The sequence below is a fragment of the Trachinotus anak genome, unplaced genomic scaffold, assembly GCF_046630095.1.
Source record: "Trachinotus anak isolate AG129_WGS33_773 ecotype Australia unplaced genomic scaffold, CSIRO_AGI_Tana_v1 ptg000001l, whole genome shotgun sequence".
Lineage (NCBI taxonomy): Eukaryota > Metazoa > Chordata > Actinopteri > Carangiformes > Carangidae > Trachinotus > Trachinotus anak.
In genome coordinates this window covers 19846912-19868330 of record NW_027273852.1, presented here as the reverse complement: position 1 = coordinate 19868330, position 21419 = coordinate 19846912, and the positions used below count along the sequence as shown (strand labels likewise).

Here is a 21419-nt window from a genome sequence, read left to right as displayed (position 1 = left end):
TTCACCAACTGAACTAAAGAACAGTGAAGGATTATTCACCTTATTTCTTCTCTGGGTCATTTCTTATTCAGATGAACTCAGAGTTTTGCTGCTGTTCTAATGTTTCTACCAACATCATCTATTTCTAAACAGATATTAAAGAAAATGCAGAGTAACATAGAGGTGATGGAGTATTTCTTTAACCATAACCTGTGAGGTGAGACCCAAGGGAACCTTCGCCAACTGAGCAGAAAAATGTGAAATGAAACTCATACAGGTGGGATATCTGTTGTGAAATGAAGGGATGCTGATCCTGCTGTTTGTCACAGGTATATGACGCAGGTATGAAATTTGGATTCAGTGGCAGCAGCATCAGATTAACACTCACCATCAGCTTCTGTCCATACAGTTTGACTACAGAGCACACGACAGTGACACGAGATGCAAGGCCAAATGTTTTATGTAGGGATCAGAGAGAAGACCTAAGAGACTTAAACACGGACTCCAGTATCTCTATGAGAGGTACGTGAGCGCGGTGTGGAAGTCTATCATGTCAAACTGTTACTGAAACTGTGTGCACACCCCTCAGGACCCTGGTTTCCACCTGCAAGACTGAACATTTCTGAGTGAAGATGCATTTGAGGAAGCAGCTGTGTGCAAGAGGAGAAAACTATCTTACCTCTAACAGAGCCTCTTTGTTTCTTTCAGCCATCTCACATGTCTCCTTCCGCCCCAACAAATAGTTCTGCAGCAGACAGGAAGCAGGAATGAGAAAATGAGGGACAAGACGGGTTGCTGGTTAGCCACATGAAAATACATCTGTGTGGTTTTAATTACACAAGCTGCCACTGTGTGTGTTCACCTCACCTGGGGGTTTTTGAACAGAGCGTACTTCTCGATGCGTTCTGTGAACATCAGGCGGTTTTGGCTGTCCCTGGTCCAGTTCAGCAGGTTCTCCACCAGGTTCTCATGGTCCTCAAAGATCCGCTCTGCACAGCATGAACGAGCGAGTTTATTTGTCAAACTAAGGGGAAAACTCAATAGACAATATATTTTGACACTCAAATATTAAGATTTTGGCACCAAACACAAATGATTTTAAAATTTAAAAAAAAATCAGTTTTGACTTTGAAAACATCTAGATGTTAGATTTCAGTAGAAGAAATAAACTGATACAGCAAATAGTCTACTAACTATAAATTCTTATTTGAAGTTTTTTTAAATGATAACCTAAATTTTAAAAGAATAAATTCCAGTCTCCTGCTTAAAATCATAAAGTTATGTTGTGCCCATGAGTTGGTCACAGGTCAGACATTAAATACAGCAGAACCATGAGCACCATGCAACAAAACACTGCACCAGTCACTGAAATCATCCAAAAATCGTCTAACTGCAGAAGAATTTGAAGTGCATTATATATTTCTCACTGTGACTTGTGACTGCCACAGTTTTTTTAAACACACTGTCTAATTTGTTTGGGAATGTGAAAATTGGCAAATGAAGAAGAGTGTTCCTGCAGGGACCTCATAACCCCGCTCTCCTCGCTGCTCTATAGAGGCAACAACATGGCTCGTGGCAATCTGCTGTCCCCATTCCTTCTCTTTCTCTCTTTTGAACTCAGTGTCTCAGCCCGGCTGCCTCTCACTGGCTTTCCTTTTTGTTTTCCTCTGAGGACTGAAATGGACAAAACCACGTCAGCTGTGACCCACATTGAGTCTGTGGACGACTGTGCTGGGTTTTTTAATTTTTTTTTATTTGGGGCCAGATGTATTTAGTCAGTACCTGTGTGAGTGTGATGTGGTTCCACTGTGACACAACAGCATTTACACATTTACTGTCCGACTTTATCACTTCACTTCATCATATGTTCTTGTTTGTGTCACATGGTCGGTTGTGTTCATATACATACCAACAACAATTTGCAAAATCTCAAGCAAAGACAATGCGTTCATTCATATCACATTATTAACATCAGTCTGAGAGGTGGAGCAATTTACCACTGGACTTGCAGCCCTACATGCTGAATAACTAATGAGGAACATTACGCCTCAGTTTTTACATAATATATGTTTGAGCATGCACTGGAAATAAACACTTATTATTTATTAATACAAAAGCAAATGTTGCTACTTCTACTACCACTACTACTACTACTACCACTGCTACTCCTACTCCTACTACTACTACTACTACTACTACTAACAATAATAATAATAATAATGAAAATAATTGTTGTTCTTCTTCTGCTCATAATTAGGATGTGCCACCAGTTTATTTCCTGGAGGGTAACCAGTTGCAGGTCAGAGGTTACGATCTGACAGGAAGTCAGTCTCTTGCCAAAGGGCACCCAGCAGGGTGCTGGTGTGTTTGCGTGTGCAGGGGGGTGCTGTCAGAGGGTCACCCCCTCCTCAGCTACAGATACCAGTGATTCCTTTCATTCTCTTAATTAACACTGGGGCCAATTCAAATCTTAAGACCGAGTCCTGGCCCTCAGTCCAGGTTTTAGAAACTGACATGGAGCAGGTCTGTAAATGAGGAAAGGTTCAGGTTCAGCTGAAGTCAACATGGCACAGCAAGCTACACTTTACCTACTCTCTCTCTTCCATAACGATGCTGACTGGCTGTTCACCAGAAGCCCTGAAGATGTAGGTTAGATCACACGCATCACTGCGCCGGCCCCACATAAAGACTGTGCGTGCGTGCGCGTGTGTGTGTGTGTGTGCATGTCACAGAGTGTTAAGTGAAGCTGAAGCTCATAGTACAGTGTGTGCTGGAAAACACACATCCCACCCCCCATAAGGGAGGCGTGTGTGTACTTGTACTTGTACTTGCTACATAGTAAGGACCAAAAAAAGTATTTTACTAACAGAGTGAGGACATTTTGGGAAAGTGAGGACATTTTGGCCGGTCCTCACTTTTTGAGACACCTTCAAATCACATGTTGAGGGTTAAGACTTGGTTTTAGAGTTATGGTTAGAATTAGGTTTAGGTTAAGGTTAGGGTCAGGGTCAGGGTTAGGCACTCAGTTGTGATGGTTAAGGTTAGGGTAAGGGGCTAGGGAATGCATTATTTCAATGAGTGTCCTCACAAAGATAGAAGTACAAGTATGTGTGTGTGTGTGTGTGTGAGTGTGTGAGTGTGTATTTGTGTGTGTGTGTGTGTGCTCACCCATCTGCAGCTCATTGATGGTTTCCACCAGGGACCAGTCTGGACTGTAGCCACAGTGAGATTTCTCCAGTAAACTGTCCAGAACCTGAAGAACAAGAGACTCTGTAGTAATGATACTACTACTCCTGCTGTTAATTATACTAGTACTACTACTACTATGATACTGGAAGTACTGCTAACAACACGACTACTCCAACCACCACAGCCAATGACACTACTGCTGGTACAACTGCCACTGATATTACTACATTAGTAATGATATTACTTTAACGGCTACTAATAATACTTGTAGTAATAAAAGTATCACTGCTGCTCCTACTAACACATGGAGAATACTACTCATACACCACTTATTAAAACTACTAAAATTACTGCAACACTAACAGAGGTGTAATGTGGGTAGGGGTCGTACCTGTCTGACCGTCTGTCTCTCGTCCACCATCATGGTCTTTGAGCTCTCGTCTGACAAATGAACACGAATCACCAACTATGAAGGAGAGAGAAAGAGATATATTCTTTTAAATTCACAATAATCACGTTCTGCCGTCATTTACATTGTGTTGTTTTCTCAGGAACTGAGCTGGAGGTGCGTCTGCGGCTGAAAGAGCTCAGAGCAGAAAGGCTCTCAGCTTCCAGAGTGTGGAGCATCAAGTATTTATGCTGCTTTACTTCCACTTAACCAGAGAGAAACAAACTCCAGGTTCATCGGAGGGTGATCATGTTTCCTTCAGTTGAGCTCGACCAGTTTCTCAACAGAGGCTTGTACAGTGAGTTGTACAGTAATAATGCATAATAATCAGCGAGGTTATAAGAGGGTCCTCGATCCTCGGTGCTCGGGCCCTAATGATGTGTCCTGGTAAAGATAAGTGAAGGAAGGAGTTAATCTTTACTAAGCATGCCAGTAGTATCACGGCAGGCATACATATTTTACACACATGCACACAGTTATATAACATCACCATATCACTATAGCGTGGTAACTGAGCATGACACTAAGTACTGTTGCTATGGTTACCTGCAGTTTAGAGGCCTAATTAAGTTTGACCACTCAGATAACAGGTCCCTCATCCCCGACCCCACCTCACCTGCTTTCTTTCTAGGCCCCATTAAAACCATTTCTACTTGACATCCACCTAGAATTATCTTTTCTCCGTCTTTCCATTTACTTCTTCCCTTTTAATATTCTAAAATATGAATCTATCACAATAAGAAAAATGTGTCAGTTGTTTTGTCCCACTGCAATATTGTATGTCTGTATGTATGTTACGTCTTGCAATATCTGTCTGTCATGTTTTTTTTCTCTGGAAATTTTACATTTTTAATTCTTGTCATAATTATGACTTTTTACAACTTTTTTTCTCAGAATATTGTGACTTTTTTCTCATAGAATAGCAACTTTTTTCTTGTAATATTATGACTTTATTCTTGAAATGTCAATGTATTCTTTTTCCTCAATGTGGCCTTTATACGATGTCATATGTTTTATGTTTTCGCCAGTAAAAAAACAAAAAACAAAAAAAACTAAGCTTTTAATATATATAATATATATATTTCACTGGTTTCTAAGTAATGTTAATGAACTTTTTGTCCTGTATGTGTCATTTTTGTTCATTCTGTTGTTTTAATATTATCTAATGAATGAGAAATGATGTATTCATGTTTGATGTTTCACATATCCATCATTTGGCCCCTGATTTTTAAAATATATCAGACAATCATATGAAAATATTTCAGCCACAGAGCCAAGAAATGACAACTGGCCTTTTTATGTTATGATCTCTGAAGTTATGTTGCTTTGTGTGTGTGTGAGTGTCAGAGACAGTGCAGGAAGACCCACTCTGGCTTTTTTGGAGCTTTGTGCAACAGACAGACACACACACACACACACACACACACACACACACACACACACACACACACACACACACACACACAGGTATCTGGAGTTCTGTGTTTGTGTAGTAAATCCAGATTGCCAATCCAGTCTCTCTCTGTGGTATTGGGACTTAACTCGTGAGGGTTATTATGCTGAGTGCTCTGTGTGTGTATATCTCTCTGTTTATGTGTGTATATATATCTCTGAGTGTGTGTGTGTGTGTGTATGTGTGTGTGTGTATGTGTGTGTTGACCCCAGCTGTTATTGACCGAAGCTTCCAATGCGGAGTAACACTGACCTGACCCAGAAAACTGAGTCCGCTGGACACGTGCCAGACTCACACGCACATAGTCTGTCACACATCCTGCACACACACACACACACACACACACACTCAGATATAGACAACACATATTTCTTTAATGTCCATCCTTCTTGTGTGTGGTTGTGTGTGTGTGTGTGTGAACCAGACTCACCTTCTTCACCTGGGCCTCCTTTATCTTCTCCAGGGCGACTCGGATATTCTCTGCCTTCAGCTTGGCAGCCTGCTCCTCCTGTGCACGCGCACACGCACGCACGCACGCACGCACGCACGCACGCACACACACGCACGCACACACACACACACACACACACACACACACACACACACACACACAGTGATGATGACAATGGCTCAGTCAATACAAACTAACAGTACTGACACACACATTCCTGCAACACTCATTATCTCTCTGTCCGTATTAAGGACACACATGCTGATTAAAATCCACTTGTCCTCTCACCTGATTCCTCCAACAGGAATTCATCTTTCTTTCTCTCAAACAGTCAACGCTTCTGTGTCTGCTTTACAAATAACAACTACAAAATCATGCATTTACTAAAAAAAAAAAAAAAAAAAATCCAGAAAATCCCATTGTTTTTTAAAAGTGTTTGGACAAAGTGTGAGTGTGCTCCCAGTCCTCAGCTGGCTCTAACACATTACTCCTGCTTCAACAGGCTCCGTCTTCTTCCAGCAGCAGTTTCAAAACACTAACAGAGCCCACACAGGGGGAAACAAGATGAGCTGATGTGAAAGCAGGAGCGCAAGGTTAGTCCTGACAAGATAGAGGTGCACTGCCCGAGGATCCCCAAGAGCAAGGAGCCATCAGACGTGTCTGGATGGCAGCGCAAAACCTGCCTCTCCTCCTCCTCCTCTTCATAATCACCATCATCATCTCTTATCTCATATTACTGTGGCTGCAGGAGAGTGAGAGTGGATTAACGCTCAGACGCTACATGTTGGTAGACAGTTATTGTCCCTCAGGACAAGGATTATCCAAATTTGCCAAATGCACACACTAACTGGAAGGTACGCCAGCGTTTCTCTGCCGCTGCAGAGGGCGGACGGAGGCGTGAAAAAGTGCCACAGATCTGGGATCTGCAATCCCAGACTCTTATCTGTCAGTTTGTCAAGCTTCAACAAAAGGATGGAGTTCAGATGACTGGCTGTAAGAAGTGTAGTGGAGGAGGATGATGGAGGAGCAGAAGGAGCCTTGGTTTCAGCAGAGCAGACACAAACACAAGATCTGCAAGCAAAAATAACAGTAGAAGTAGAACAAAAGTAGAGATAAACAGCACAAGAATGAAGTAGAAACACTGAGCAACTGACTGACTGTTTACACTGACTGACTGAGCTGCATGTTGACTAATCTAGTTATCCACAAACTGACTCATGTCTTCACTGAGAGCCAGATTTACTCTTTAAGTAAACAGAGAATCTACTGACTGACCCGCTGCAGACTGAACGAGCGCCTGGTTGGTGAAGTAGCTGACCGTCTGATTTTGCCTCCACACTGACTGACAGACTGATTTACTGACTAACTCCCCCCAAGCCGTGCAAGAAGATCAAAGTGAAAGATGCTACCTTGTCCTGTCACATCCTCCCTGGTCGAGCAAGATAGAGGGAATGAGGAGGAGGAGAGAGGGAAGTAGAGATGGATGGGGTGGGGGAGGGGCGTCGTTGCTGTGCCAACTTACATGCAGAGGCACTGATCTCTTTATTTCTAGCTCTCATGCCCCCTCCTCGCCGTCTCTCTGTTCGCGCTTAGCTCCATGCAACACAGTCGTCTCATCTTTCCACTTCTTTTATCTGGTTTGTTTTTCCCCCTCGTTTTGTCCTCATCTCCCCCTCACTACTTCACCCGTCCTCTCTCTCTCTCTCGATCTCTCATGCTCTCTCTCTCTCCTAGTATGTGGTCAGTTTTAGAGGGATCTTTCCAGTCACTTCACATGAGTGTCTGAATGTATGTGTGTGCCCTAGCGGAGGTGCTCCACTTTAGCCAGCCAGCTTAAACACAAACACACACACACACACACACACACACACACACACACACACACACAAGAGGGTCCATACTGTGAACGAGCGAAAGGGCAGAAGGAAATGAAAATGATGGGGAAGACGAGGAAGAGGAGATTAGCAGCTGATCTCCTTATCGGCACCCCCCAAAAAACCCCTGAAGTACACACACACACACACACACACACACACACACACACACACACACACACACACACACACACACACACACACACACACACACACTACAGACCTAAATTCTCGAAGCAGCAGCAGGGAAGCCTACAGTGTAAGCTCATAAACAGCTTCATAATGACTGGCCTATGTTTTAGTTAGTGCCTAACAGCAGATTAAAATGAATGTATTGCATCATCAGTTTGACACATGAAGGGTTAACATTAAAAGCTGTGACTTGTCAAGGTATCACAATGTAGAAGATATAAATAATATAAATCAATAATGATATTAAACTAAACACAAACTAAACTGACACAAACATTTACATTTACGTTATTCAAAAAGCACAAAATCAGTAAAAAATGTGAGTCCTGTAGCTGGCACTTAATAGTATTTACATGGGATTCAAGCAGTCAAAGGAAATAAATTTAAAAATATACTCAAAGTATGATGTTTGTTGTAAATTCCAATTTATTTCCATAATAATTTCCAAAAAAATGTAATTTGGTGATCAGTTGGTACACTTCTAATTATTTCTAAATGTGAAGCTATTATTAGGAAATAACAGCCCTGTAAAATAAAGTGTTAAATGTTGTCAAAATTGTGATTATTTAATATCATCAGATTGTGTCTGAACCTGGTAAAAACTTTTCTTCACAGTTGTTAGAATGCTACAGTATGAGTAATCTGGTTAGCAGTCAACCTTAAAATAAAACAATATATCATAAAAACTGTTGCAAATAAATATTCGATGTTAATTACTATTAAACATAAAAACATTAGTGGCTTTTAGCAATTGGTCAGAAATGGCACTGACAGGTTACAATTAATGTGTGATAATGTGTTTAGGAAAAAAAATTAATTTCATATTATGTAAATCTAGACTTAATCTCTCATCAATTAGCATCATCAGTTGTTAAAGTACTAGTGACGCGCAGATCTTAGACTTACATAACACCTATTAGAGCTTAACTGCAGCTAAAAACAATGTGGAATTCTAACAAAAAGTAGCACAGAGGACAGAATTTGACATATTATGTAACACATCATCTGTTAGCACCTTTTAACATTTGAACCTAAGGTGTAACTGGATAAAAGATAAAGATAACATTTTAATGACTGCCACAATTAAATGTTGAGCTGGGGAAAATGTTCCTATCAGCACGTTGCAGTCTGTGTATCAGACAAAGTTAGCAAGGGACTCTGTAACACCATGCATAACAATATTCTTTATGTGTCCATTAGCATTAGCACTTTAATGCTAACGTTAAGTTTAAGAACAGCTTAAAATGAAGCCAAATCTAACAGAGTGCGGCCAAAACGCAGATGTTTTGAAATGGTCACAACTACACAATGATAGAAACATTAATGGACGGCTGAAAACTAACTTCTGATTTGTCAGAAGTCTGTGTCACTGTCTCTGAGGTAATATTTTTGATGAGTTTTTCACTTGGAGCCAGCAGATTCTCACCTCAATCATTTAATCAATTGTTCATCAGTAGACAGCAGGGGATGTACACTGTTGTTCCACCTACAGTCTTCCATGCAGTCTGAAGCCGTACCTGATGAGTCTCCCTCTGCCACATAACAGACTACTGTACATTTTTCAACAGCATGAACTCTAAGTTGACATAGGAAGTGCAGTTGTTGTAATGTGATTCAGAGATTGTCCACATGAAAGTTCCAGGGTAAAAACACCTACTAGGGGGTTTCATTCGTTGATATAAATAATGTAATATTAGTGTGATTTTAGTGGGGTAATTCATGAACTGGTTTTTAAATCCATGGCATGTCTTTAAATCCAGTCATAATACTGATTAAAAACTGCTTAATCCATTCAATTATCCATGAATTACCTCCAAATCTGTCTGTACTGACGTCTTTTGGTCTGTAATGCTCTCTTATGGCATATGGATATAAAAATATATTGAATATATATTGGTTAAAAAAATGCTTTTATTTCAGCAGGTCTCTATTTGTCCCACATACTACAGTCGACAGGGATCTGTCTTCGCCTCCTTCCACTGCCGACAACGTCACTTCCAGCTTGCAGCGCAAACGTTTTTCTCTCCTTCTCATAGATATTCACTTGACCTACATTATAGAGACACTAAAATTAGCTTCTTCCCAGGAAGGATCCCGCTGCCTTTGAAGTCATAAGGAATATGTCCCTCCTGAGACGCCGTAGGCTCATAAACAGAGCGGAGTGATGCGACTTATGTGGAAGCTGCAGAAGTGGGCCAGCTGTGTGTGTGTGTGTGTGTGTGTGTGTACGTGTGTGTCTGTTTGTGTGTGTGAAACAGAAAGTGTGTGGGTGGGTTGCAGTTATTGCTGCGGCAGTGTAACACTAACACAGAAAGACTGTTCTATATGCAGACCTACACATATGCATACATACATTACTTTACAGACACACACACACACACACATGCAGCTCAAAGCACTTCATGCCATGACTCAGTGGAGACAGAATAACTAAAGGAGCACAACACTGAGAGACGGTGAGACGGGTTATCTGGGCTTGGTTTAAATCCACAGCAGGAAAATCTGGATTTGAAGCCAATGGAGATAAAAGGATGTAAGGATGAAGAAAAACATCAATCTGACTACACTCACTGAATTTTGGAGCTAGTATTGTGCTGTTACTAAAAATCCAATACTCTCTGATACAATGGTGCATTAGTGAGGAAGAGTGCACAAAGAACAATTAGATAAACCAGGGTTCAAATTATGAGCTTTAAATTGTAGCCTACTGGGGTCTGGTTGATTCAAAACTCAGTCTTGGAAGATATTCTTTTTTCTCTGGGCTGAAGCAGGTTGATAAAATGAGGAGGACTTGGGACAGATTTAATGTGTCTGTGTGCTGCCATGATGAAGACAGCCAAAACCAAGAAGTCCAAATGAGACAGCCCATTGCCAGCCAGCTGCGAGTGACTGTGTGTGTGTGTGTGTGTGTGTGTGTGTGTGTGTGTGTGTGTGTGTGTGTGTGTGAGCATATATATGATGCTACAGGGAATCACCCCTCTCTGCACCAAAGAAGATTATCCCTGCAGAACTGGCACATTCCTCTAACATCCAATCAAATGGCCTCATCTGCTTTATCATCCAATCAAATCATGACACTGACGATCCAATCAGAAGAAAGCTCCCGTGCTTACTCTCTATCTAATGCCCATAAACACATACGCACACACACACGCACAGATAAATAAAACTTTGACCTTAGCCATTAAGAAGCCTACAGCTTTAGCTTAACAGCAGCAGAGCTGTACTTCTGTCCAAGGACGTTCATGTACATTATGTAGCATCACACCAGAAATAAAATCAAATCAGATCTCCCCTTACGTGCTTCAGATGTCAAGATGTTTCATGATTTGGTTTATTTTGTCATATTATTCATGAGCAACATCCACAACCAGAAAAGGTTGACTCCCACCAGCATCCTGACCTGGGTTGAACAACAGCCACCATCAGTGCAGCATCTAGTCCCATTATCTGCACTGATCAGTGCTCGCTGAGCTCATCTACTAGGCTCCATTACTGCAGCTGGCCGAGCTCCAAACGCTCATTACCAAACAGAACAAACCAAGGCTGCTTCACTACTTCCTCTCGGGACACGCTCTCAACTTAAACCCAAACAAATCAAACCAAAAGCACTTCATGCCATGTGTCATGGTTTTTATCATCACAGAAAATGAACAGAGCCTCAATCAGTGTTGAATTTCTCTGTCTAATAACACATTTTTTGTATATCTTTTAATTAATGGACACTCACTGATGGAACAGCCATCAGGGGCAAATTGACTGGAAGTGCCGCGGATCGAACCACCGACCTTCTGATTAGTGGACAACCCGCTCTACATCCTGAGGAACAGCCACCCGTATTTTTAACGGACATTAAAATCTCACATCCACTGTAATATCCATTTTTAATCGATATCCCCCAACAATCTGTATGAAAGACTTTATCTTCTTAACACATCAATTCTCAATCACAAAAGTCACATTTGAAGTGACTAGAAAGCAAACATTCACAAAACCTACCCCACTGTTGGGCTTTGCTTCGCTTCCTTTTCATTAATGGAGTTAAAATGTTCAGTGTAAATGCAGCTGTCAAATAAACGTTGACATGTTTTTCAGAGCACACACTATGACCCCGGCTCAGCTGGTTTCAGCTGATAGAAGCAGACACAGAAGCGTGGACTGTCTCACTTACCTGTACTTAGTTTCTTCAACATGTGTCAGTGACCCTCAGTGTGTTTCCCCAACATTTCATTATGGGCAAACAGTGTTGCTGAAGCAGTCTCACAGCACGATCACACAGGGCGTGTGTTAGCAGCTGTATTTGTTTGCAATGTGACTGTTTAGCATGTTGTCTGTTTGGAGTCCAGTGGCCTCCATCACTGGGACTTTATCTCTCTACTGACCAATTAGAGGTAAATATATAAACAGTATACAGTGGATCAGTTAGGTCTTCCAAAAATGTTAAGCCAGCAGTATTCTCCAAACAAACTTAAATGTAGTATTGTTCTCATGGGCAAAACAGTGGACGTGACTGCAGACATGCTGGCTGAAGCTTTGGTAAATACATTTCCTGAGACTCCTGTGTGATCACAACCTAGAAAGACTCTTCAGTCCTGTCAACCACTGGCACACAACACCAATGACACCGTCATACATCACACACAGCACACATGCAGTCAGGCCTCATGCCTTTTCTCAACAATCAACGAAGCAAACCTTCATGCCTCACAGAAAACAAAGGCAAAATGACCTGCAGATCAAATCAAACTCTGTCACCACTAGAACAAACTTCACAGGAATCAAAGAGGAGCTGTGTAAGAAGGTCGTGCAGCGGCACAATACTGCTGCTTACACAAACACACAGGTGAACACAGTAACGACCAGTTTTCACAAAGCTTTACAGAGCAAGGCTCCGTCGCCCTGGGACACTAATAACAAATGTTTTTTTTCTTTTTGTAATGACAATCAATAGATTTGTCTTTTCTGCTGTTAGATGACGAGGTTGATTATACTGTCTTCTTATTTTCCAAATGTTCATCTATTTTAGGGTCATTCAACACTTTTGAATAGTTGCGAGGAATACCTGCCAGATACAGTATGTGAGTGAAGTTCGTCCAACAATGGTCAGGCATGGTGGCAGTTTTTTCAAGATCTCCTTTAAAACCATGATCAGAAGCAGCCTGAGGTGAGCCTTTGTGTTCCTCTAGTTTCTTTCTATTCCTTTAATTTGTAACCTGTCTGTCAGTACTAAAAGGTCCTACATTTTTGGACACTTTTGTTCTTAAAGTTCCCATATTTCACACTTCTCCAGTGATTTATTTGAAGTGTTGACATCCATAAGAAGATATATTTGTGGTTTTAAGGACCAAAAACCATCTCATTGTAGTTTTGCATCTCCTCTCTCAGGCTTCTTTTTGCCCATTATCACAATAATGATTTGCTTGTGTGGAAATCATGTCACTGCTCCACTTTGTTTTTGATCATGTTTCGGCCTCACAGGCAGACGTTTCACAGCCCGACAAATCACATGAACACAGACTGGTTGTTTTAATCAGGCTACAGTTACACCACTGTTGGACTGTTTACTGGTATAAAGTGTCATGAAACTTGGTCAGCCTCTGTAAAGCTTTGGGAACACTCACCAGCACACTGCAGCCAAACAGGACACGCCACGGTACATCACAGAACCACACACAAACTCAACACTTAAGAGGAGGAGAGGGCAGAAAAGGGAGGTGGAAAGAAGCGTGAAACATCCAAAGTGAAACATCATGCATGGGCAAAAGGGGAGGGAGGCGGCGCTGGATGTTGGCATGCGAGAGAGAGGTGGGGAGGCATGCAGTAGTGAATGAGGTGTCACCTTGGTCAGCAGGTGGGTAGGTTTTCCTGCTATGTTTCTCAGAATCAGAGAGGTTTCCCTGTCCAGATACGAGTGCTTTAAAGAAAGAAAGAAAGAAAGAAGAGAGAGAGAGAGAGAGAGAGAGAGAGAGAGAGAGAGAGAGAGAGAGAGAGAGAGAGAGAGAGAGAGAGAGAGAGAGAGAGAGAGAGAGAGAGAGAGAGAGAGAGAGAGAGAGAGAGAGAGAGAGAGAGAGAGAGAGAGTCCCAGTGAATTAATCTGCTGTTTGATTGGTCTAATTTGGCAGTTTAGCAGAAAGCTGTGCGGTGAAGCAGAGAACAGCAGCAGGAAGACATCAGCATCGTCAGAGACTGAACCCTGTGAAGAACTGCACACATAATAAACATGTGACAGTGGTGATATGGGTGTGCTGCAAGAGGAAATGTTAAAAAACACATTAATCAGTCATATACATATACAGATTTTATTTTCACCCAGCCTAAACAAGTAAGGTTTTCCATATGTATAGCAGTCAGAAATAACAACTATCAGAGCAGTGATGGAGAGACTCAAAGAAACACTGGTACAGTTCAAGCCTCAACACAGTTTTAAAGGAGGAAGTGACATTAGACTGTAAGGTGGTGCTTGCTGTCACAGCTGAATGCTCATTTGCAGGAAAAACTGTCAAATGGTTTAATGAGTTTAAGACATTTCCTTTAATACCTGAAGCTCCATTAAATCACAAATACATATTTAAATTTGGCCTCATCAACATATTTACACACACAGACTGTTACTGTTTATGTGCTGGTTGATGGGAATTATGGGAATTATGCTGTTTAGGTGATAAAATGTACCCTGATGAAACCAGTGTGCAAACATGTTCAGTTTCCCAATGAAGTCTGAAGTCGCTGAAGTCTCTGAAGTCTCATTACGCTTCAGATCACAAACTACAGTGGACTGCAGCCCCGTTAACATTTCTTTGGGAAATAAAGGTTAAATAATTCAAGTAGGAACAAGTTTACAGTCGCTACTGCTTCAGGCCTCACTGGTGGGAGAGTGGAGAGTAAAACACAGACAGGATTTTATCTCCAGGCCAACAGGGTCCAGACAGATTTTGATTAATTATTAATCTGTTAAATTATTCACTGTATTACTCTTATTTACTGACAGTGTGAACTCCAGCAACAGACACAGGCCAAATCTGTGGCTCAGTGAGATTTATATAATCCTACATACAGCACATGCACATGCAGCAGTGCTGTGAGTCACCAGTTCATCTTGAGCATGTTCCCAGTCCACAGACTGAGGTCCAGTATGGAACCATAGTGGATTTTATCCTTTTTATAGGAGGATCCAGTTCCGGGTTTTCTGATCTGATCTTTGATGCAGCAGGATATTTCCCTGAATTTTTCTAACGGAATAAAAATATGTACTTCATCAAATGACATATAAAATAATTGTTTGTTTAACTGAATGTTATCAGAGAGATGCTGTTGAAATCTGATACCCATTTAAAAAAAAAAAATATATATATATATATTTACATTTTATCTTCGACTCTCACACTACCTGCTCTCAACTTTAAGCTTCAATCACTAGAAACCATTTTATAGAAAGCATTAGTTCTGTCATGATAACCACAGATTAAAAATAATATTTAGGTCAAACACACAGACATGTACAAACACACACACACACACACACACACACACACACACACACACAGACATGATTACAGTCAGCTTTTCCCTTTGGCCAAGATCTGACCAACCACATCCAAGTAAGTATGTGTGTGTGTGTGTGTGCACGTGTGTGTGTGTGTGTGTGTGTGTGTGTGTGTGTGTGTGTGTGTGTGTGTGTGTGTGTGTGTGTGTGTGTTGATCCCCTGGACATGGTAATCAAGAGGACAGATCTCCTATATGCTACTATGCAGAGGAAGACTAGTTATGTGCATCTTTGTGTTGATCCTTTTGTTAGCATTGTGGTTAGCAGTGTGTTTAATTTAATTTACTGACATTTGTATCACACTTGTTAGTTCTTCACAGCTCTATATGACAATTACTACTTATAATATATCTAAATCAAACCTGAACAAAAGACAGTAAATAAATGGATGCAGGATGGATGGATGTCTTCACCAATTAAAGAATATCTCATTTAAAATCTGTATAATTATAATAACACTATGTGAATACTTTGGGATTTTCAGCCAGTTATTGCTGAAATCACACAAAAAAACATTTTATTAGTAATATTACTGCTGGTGCCAAAAAAGAGAGAGATTACAGGAGATGATGAGGTTTGCAAAAAACCTCACAAACTCCATGATTCGCAGACCCACAGACTGTTTTATGATGCTTTTTCACAGCAGGAACAGGCTCCTCGGTCTCCATCTGCCCCACCACCTTTAAATGAACTCATTCAACAGAGGGCTGACTGTGGCACTGGCACCATGGTAACCACTAGAGGCGACTGTGAGGTGCCTCATAGGCACATCACACTGGGACAAACTGTGCTATCAATAAAGTGAAGTAAATATTGGCATGGCTTACCACTTGCAATGTCCTACATATTCCACCTTTAAGACACATCTCAATCATTGGCTGAAGTCAAACCAGATCCTTTAATCGCTTTTAACTCAGTGTGCAGCAAAATGTATTTGTCTTTTTATGTGTGTACTTTATATTTGTATTTTTGTATTAAGACTTGTAATGTTTTCTGGTTTATGTTACCTGACTAGGGACTACAGAGGTAGATTAGCATTTTTGCTATAATCCTGCATGTTTACATCATGTATTTTGGACTGATCTTCATTAACATGGATTGTCCCTATTAAATAAACAAATAAATAAAATGAATAAATCCATTTGTCTCATCCAATGTAGTAAAATATGAAATGGACCAAAATGCTTTCCACTGCTAAGCACCATCACTCTTCACAGGAACTTTTTCTGTTGAGTTGGGTCCACTTTAAAGTAAAAGCTAAAGGGGAAATAGAGAGAGTTGGATTAGAAGCTGTCTCGCACGTCTGTACACAGTCGAGCACATAAACCAGTGTAAAACGCTGATTTGTCATTGTTACACTTTGTTTTTTCTGCAGATCAAACACAACAGATATCACATGTTAGTCAGTGACCTTTTGTTACCTTTGGACTGAGCAGGTTAGCCGTTTCCCCTCTTTGTGCTAAACTAAGTTAATCGGTTGCTGGTGGTATTTAACGTGCAGAAATGAGGGTGGTATCTGATGTGCTCAGCTCCACCTCTTTTCAGTGACCTTTTCCTGTCTTTTTTTCTCTTGTCCCACAGTATTATCTTAAAAAGCAGAGGATATTGGGCAGTGGACTATGAATGTAGCTGAAAATCAAGGACTCTGTAGTCCAAGTGTTTGTGACACAGTGATCCTCTGATTAGAGAACTCATATCTGAAAACCAATACTCCGTTTCTCCTTTCCTCCTCCCGGGATGTCCAGCTGAGTCCCATAACTATTCAATGGGGATTCAGAGAGTCCTAAAACATTGTTATTTTTACTGCCCTTAATAGAGTGAGCGTGTAAAGGAGAGATTCAAAGAGCAGCAGTCCCAGTTTTCTAATGAGCTGGACTCGTGGGAGCAGCACACTCTCCTCTCTCTTTTTGTTTTCTCTCTCCGTCTCTTTTGCTCTTTCTTTTCTTTTTATATGCACCACTCTTTGCTTCTCTCTGTGTTTGCCCTTTACTTTCCATCAATGTCTTTCCCCAGTTCCTTTATCATCCATAGTTATTTGCTGACTCACTCTGGCCTCTCGTCTCATTATTCTAATTTTATTCATTCCTTCTCTCCCCCTCTCTCTATCTTTCTCTCTGTTGCTGGTCTCTCAGATTTGCTGAGTGCACTGGATGAACTGGAGCAGTAACCCAGTTTCCTGCTCACTGAACAGGGTTTGTGTTTGCAGTGCAGTTCATGGATTTCTTTTTTTGGCTTGAGCAAGGCACTAACAACAACAAGGTTTGGGGTTGAAATCCCTCAGCAGCCATCAGAGTCAGAAACAGTTTGGATTGAGGAACAAATGCTGGTGAAATGGAAAATTCATGGTGAAAACCGACCTTTATAACTGTTACGAGCTCTTTAGAAGCATCATATATTTTTGCTAGTACAGCTGTGAATTGTTCACATCGAAGGTGATTCAGGGAAGATTATGACCAGCTTCTCTTTTCTTAGTCTAATCTGGGACAGAAAAACTGAGCAGTTTGATGTTAAAAGAAGTGAGGACGCAGCCTGAAGCAGCAGAAACTGTCAGCACCACGCAGCCAGCAGCCGGAGAAAATGCTAGCCAACACAAACCACTGCTGCAGTGAAACCTGAAACAAACTACACTATAAAAAAAATAAAACCTCAAGAGTGAGGAAAAGTGGACTGAGGGGAAAGAACACAACTGATTTAAAGATAAAAAGTGTTGGTAAAGTCGGGAAAACAGAGTTAAAGAAAAGACGGTATCGGTATCTTCTTTAACAATTTAAATTTAAATCTTTAAAATGTTTTTTTCCTCATTCCAGCTGAATGATGATCTGCCTTTATTTCATGTGTTGTAACTGACTGAAAAGCAGGTTTGGTTTGAAAATGACTGCCCTGCATTACATCATTTGGATTGTGATGGGTTTCTAAAAAAATAAAATTAAAATTAAATAAAACAAACACATACAGCCTGAAAGATGTGGAATCCATCTAGAAACAACAGGCAGTAATTTAAAGCATGTTGTCCTTTACGTTCTGACCAACTGAGTCTAAAACTTGTATGTATGCTAATAATTTCCCCTGTGTTTCAAATGCCATTATCCACATTATCTCTTCCTAATCTGCTTGAAACGATCGCAGACTCAGCGTAATCCCAGTGAGTGGACGGGCGTTAGAGAGGTGGATCCACTCAAAACACCATCCTGCTGCTAAAAGCATGAAAATCAAATTAGCAGTGACGTAACATTGCTGTGATGGCATCCTCAGTTGATTTCTGTGTGAAGCAGACACATCGTTAAGGTCTGCCTGCTTCTGTCTGTGAACTGATAATTTCATCAATCATCCATTTTAGCCTGTTGACCACAGCATCTGCTGAGGTAACAGGTTCATGTTCACACATTAGCTCCTGACATCCATCAGCGTGTTTGCTGAACCAAGCAGCAGGATAGTCAGCTGTAACAGTTTATTGCAGTTTCTTTCAACCCCTGTGTTTTGGAGTAGATTCTACAGTTGCCAGTTTATTAAGGAACACCTATCTAAAACTGATCCAAGTCATGCAATAAATCCTCCCTGTATGATGGCTCTAATTCAACTTTGTGATAATATCGCAGGCTGTACTGATGACAAATACAGAGAGGTGCTTCTGTTATTTAGTCTGCCCTCAATGATAGAATTAGACTGGACAAACACCTCGCTGTACAATTCAATACAACACCACCACAGAGTGCAGACTCCAATATGACCATAAAGTTGAATCGATACCTCTCTAAAAGTTTCAACACAAAGTGCACATTCTAACCTTCATGTAGGAGGATTTATTGCAGGACTGTTTTATTAGACTGCATTAGTTTTAGCTGGGTGTTCCTAATAATCTGCAAACTGAGTCAAAGTCAAAGTTGAAGACCTATTGGGCCTTTTAAACCCTATTAGGAATCTAACGTGAAAGTCTTGGAAATGTTTGACTCCTTTTACCTTCACAATACCTCACAAAGAGCTCTGGATTTGGATGAACAACTTTTTGCATCTTCATCTTAAACATCCATTTGTCTGAAGGATGCTGTGTGTGTATCCGCAGCTGCACAATTTAAATAAAAAGATGGTAATACTAAATACGAAATCTAGTTTCATGCAAATTTAAGATCAGGTTTACGGCTTCACATACTCTCCTACTGCATTCCCAGAGCCTTTGTTAGTTTTCTTTACAGCCACTTACACAAAACACAGTCACAGTTTATGATGTTAAGTGTGTCGGGAATAGCTGAGCTTTTCCGGTGAAGTGCATATTGGCACATGTGTCATCTTAGATTTCTGACATAACTGATGACACGTGAAGCCTCGCTTCTTGTCTGTGCCACGTGACTGCTTTTGGTGTCTGTTTGAATTATGCAGCGACCGCGACATTTGCTATAAGATATGTAAAGATATATAGTTTTAGGATTATAACAAATTTACATTGACTGGTTGTATTTGCAATGGATCTACAATAGAAGAATTCTCCAGTCTGACAACACTTGGTCCTGAACACACCTTGTTCTAAATGAGGCACGCACATTTGGTTTACATTGTTCTGTTATGATCAGTTTGGATGATTTGAATTAATTAAATTCTCTTTGTTTTTGAGGTAATGTGTCTGCTGTGTCTGTCCTCCTTCCTGGTTTGGCCAAAGAGGTGGCTGAAGGTGGAGCCTGCTTAAATACAGAGGCCCAAGAAAGCGACCAGACCAAGGGCTGCATCAGCATAGGGGGAAATGTTGTTTCTTTATATTAAGTTTTAGTTATCGTCTGTGTTGTTTTCCCCTTTTTGTTTCTAATGGGCTCATTGGCCAGTATATATGTTTCCCTTTTTTGTTAGGTCAGTCAGTTGAGTTAAAGTTCTGTTTTGTTGGCTGTCGTTTTTGAGTAGATTTCTGTTTGGTTGACATCTTTTAAAGGGCCCAGTTATTTACTGAAACTACACATTTTCATTCATTTGTATTTTTGACATGTTTGGCATGAAATAAAACCCTTTTTTGAAAAGTACACCTGTGCTCTCGTTTGACTCCTTGGTCCCCAACACTCTGGTTGTCATTAATTCCCATTGTCTGAAAGAATCAAGGTGAGACTCAGCCAAATGTACAAATCACTCATTCATTCTTTTGTTAACATACCTCTGTGCTGTGATGACCTTGACTGGCTCCCTCAGCTTGACCTGAAGACGGCTGACCATCTGACTCATTCGAGCGGAGGACACTGTCCAACGAATCCATGGAAGAGGCAGAGTTAACAGAAACCCCAGATGCCGAGGTGACGGAGGAGCGCGAGGAGTGGACAATTGAACGCGCCTGGAGTGGTACGGCAAGAAAAAGAGAGGAGAATGGTCAGAGAGGTCAGGTCAGAAAACAGAGCAGTGTTGTCGTTCTAAAACCTGGCGAAACCAAAAGTCAAGATTTAACAGGATTTTATTCTTTAACTGTGAAAATATATCAACCAAAATTTAAACGGTTGAGCTCATTTTGAAGCTTCTTTTACCTCGTGTTCGCTGACTGTGCCAACTGATCCTGTGCGTCGATGCTGGCGCTGAGAGGCTCCGGGCCGCCGCATCGTGGCTGATGTATAGGTGGAGGCAGAGCTGAGAGAGTGGGAGGAGGTTTGACGAGCAGCTTCGTCCATGCTGAGAGACGCCTGAAGAAGGAGGAAATATCAGAGGTACAGTGAAGCAGGTTTCAGACAATCAATGTGAATATGTCATCGATCACATATAATGAAGGCAAAACTCAAGATTAAACAGTGTTTTAAATATCAAGTTACAAGTCTGATCAAGCCCATGTTGGTCTGGGGCCATTATCTCATAACCCATCCATTACCTTAGTGACCTGCATCTCTGGGCTGTGTCCAGTGCTAACAAGACCTAGCACATGCTGTCATGTTGATATGGTGTGCCTGTTTAATCTCTATTGTAATGAAAACTGTTGTGCATTAAAGACCTGCTTTGGTAGTAATTGTCATGAAGTGGTGAATCGCAACGAGCCCTGAAAGAGTTGGTGTACATATGTGTTTAACTGAGCACAAAAGTGCTGCTTTTCAAACCAGACAACCAGACACAACAGGAAAACTCTTACAGTACCTAAAAGGTTGTAGGACGATACTTACCCCACAGTTCGGAGGAAACCTACTGATCAACCACAAAAACACTGAAACTAGTTTCCCTCTTTGTTGAGCACCAGCACGAGGCTCTGCCTCCAGTTCCCTCTGACCTATTTCTGTGGGTTTGCAGTTTCAGGAAAACCCACTGTGTCTCTCTCCCTTTTATTCTTGTTTTTCTACAGA

The 21419-nt window shown here is 41.1% G+C and overlaps 1 protein-coding gene across 10 annotated transcripts in view; it reads right to left on the bottom strand.

Moving 5' to 3' along the window:
- raph1a (Ras association (RalGDS/AF-6) and pleckstrin homology domains 1a) overlaps positions 1 to 21419 on the bottom strand; it is a 66982-nt gene that overhangs the window by 6986 nt on the left and 38577 nt on the right. For 8 of the 10 annotated variants that reach the window (XM_071483035.1, XM_071483019.1, XM_071483055.1 and 5 more), the window contains 8 exons: positions 20622 to 20774; positions 20261 to 20434; positions 13426 to 13500; positions 5500 to 5577; positions 3560 to 3634; positions 3148 to 3232; positions 847 to 968; positions 659 to 724 (listed from right to left, as the gene is read on the bottom strand). In XM_071483035.1, the coding sequence (XP_071339136.1) occupies positions 659 to 724; positions 847 to 968; positions 3148 to 3232; positions 3560 to 3634; positions 5500 to 5577; positions 13426 to 13500; positions 20261 to 20434; positions 20622 to 20774 (828 nt within the window). The remainder of the gene's footprint in view (positions 1 to 658; positions 725 to 846; positions 969 to 3147; positions 3233 to 3559; positions 3635 to 5499; positions 5578 to 13425; positions 13501 to 20260; positions 20435 to 20621; positions 20775 to 21419) is intronic. The other 2 variants (XM_071483093.1, XM_071483101.1) reach the window with 1 other exon arrangement.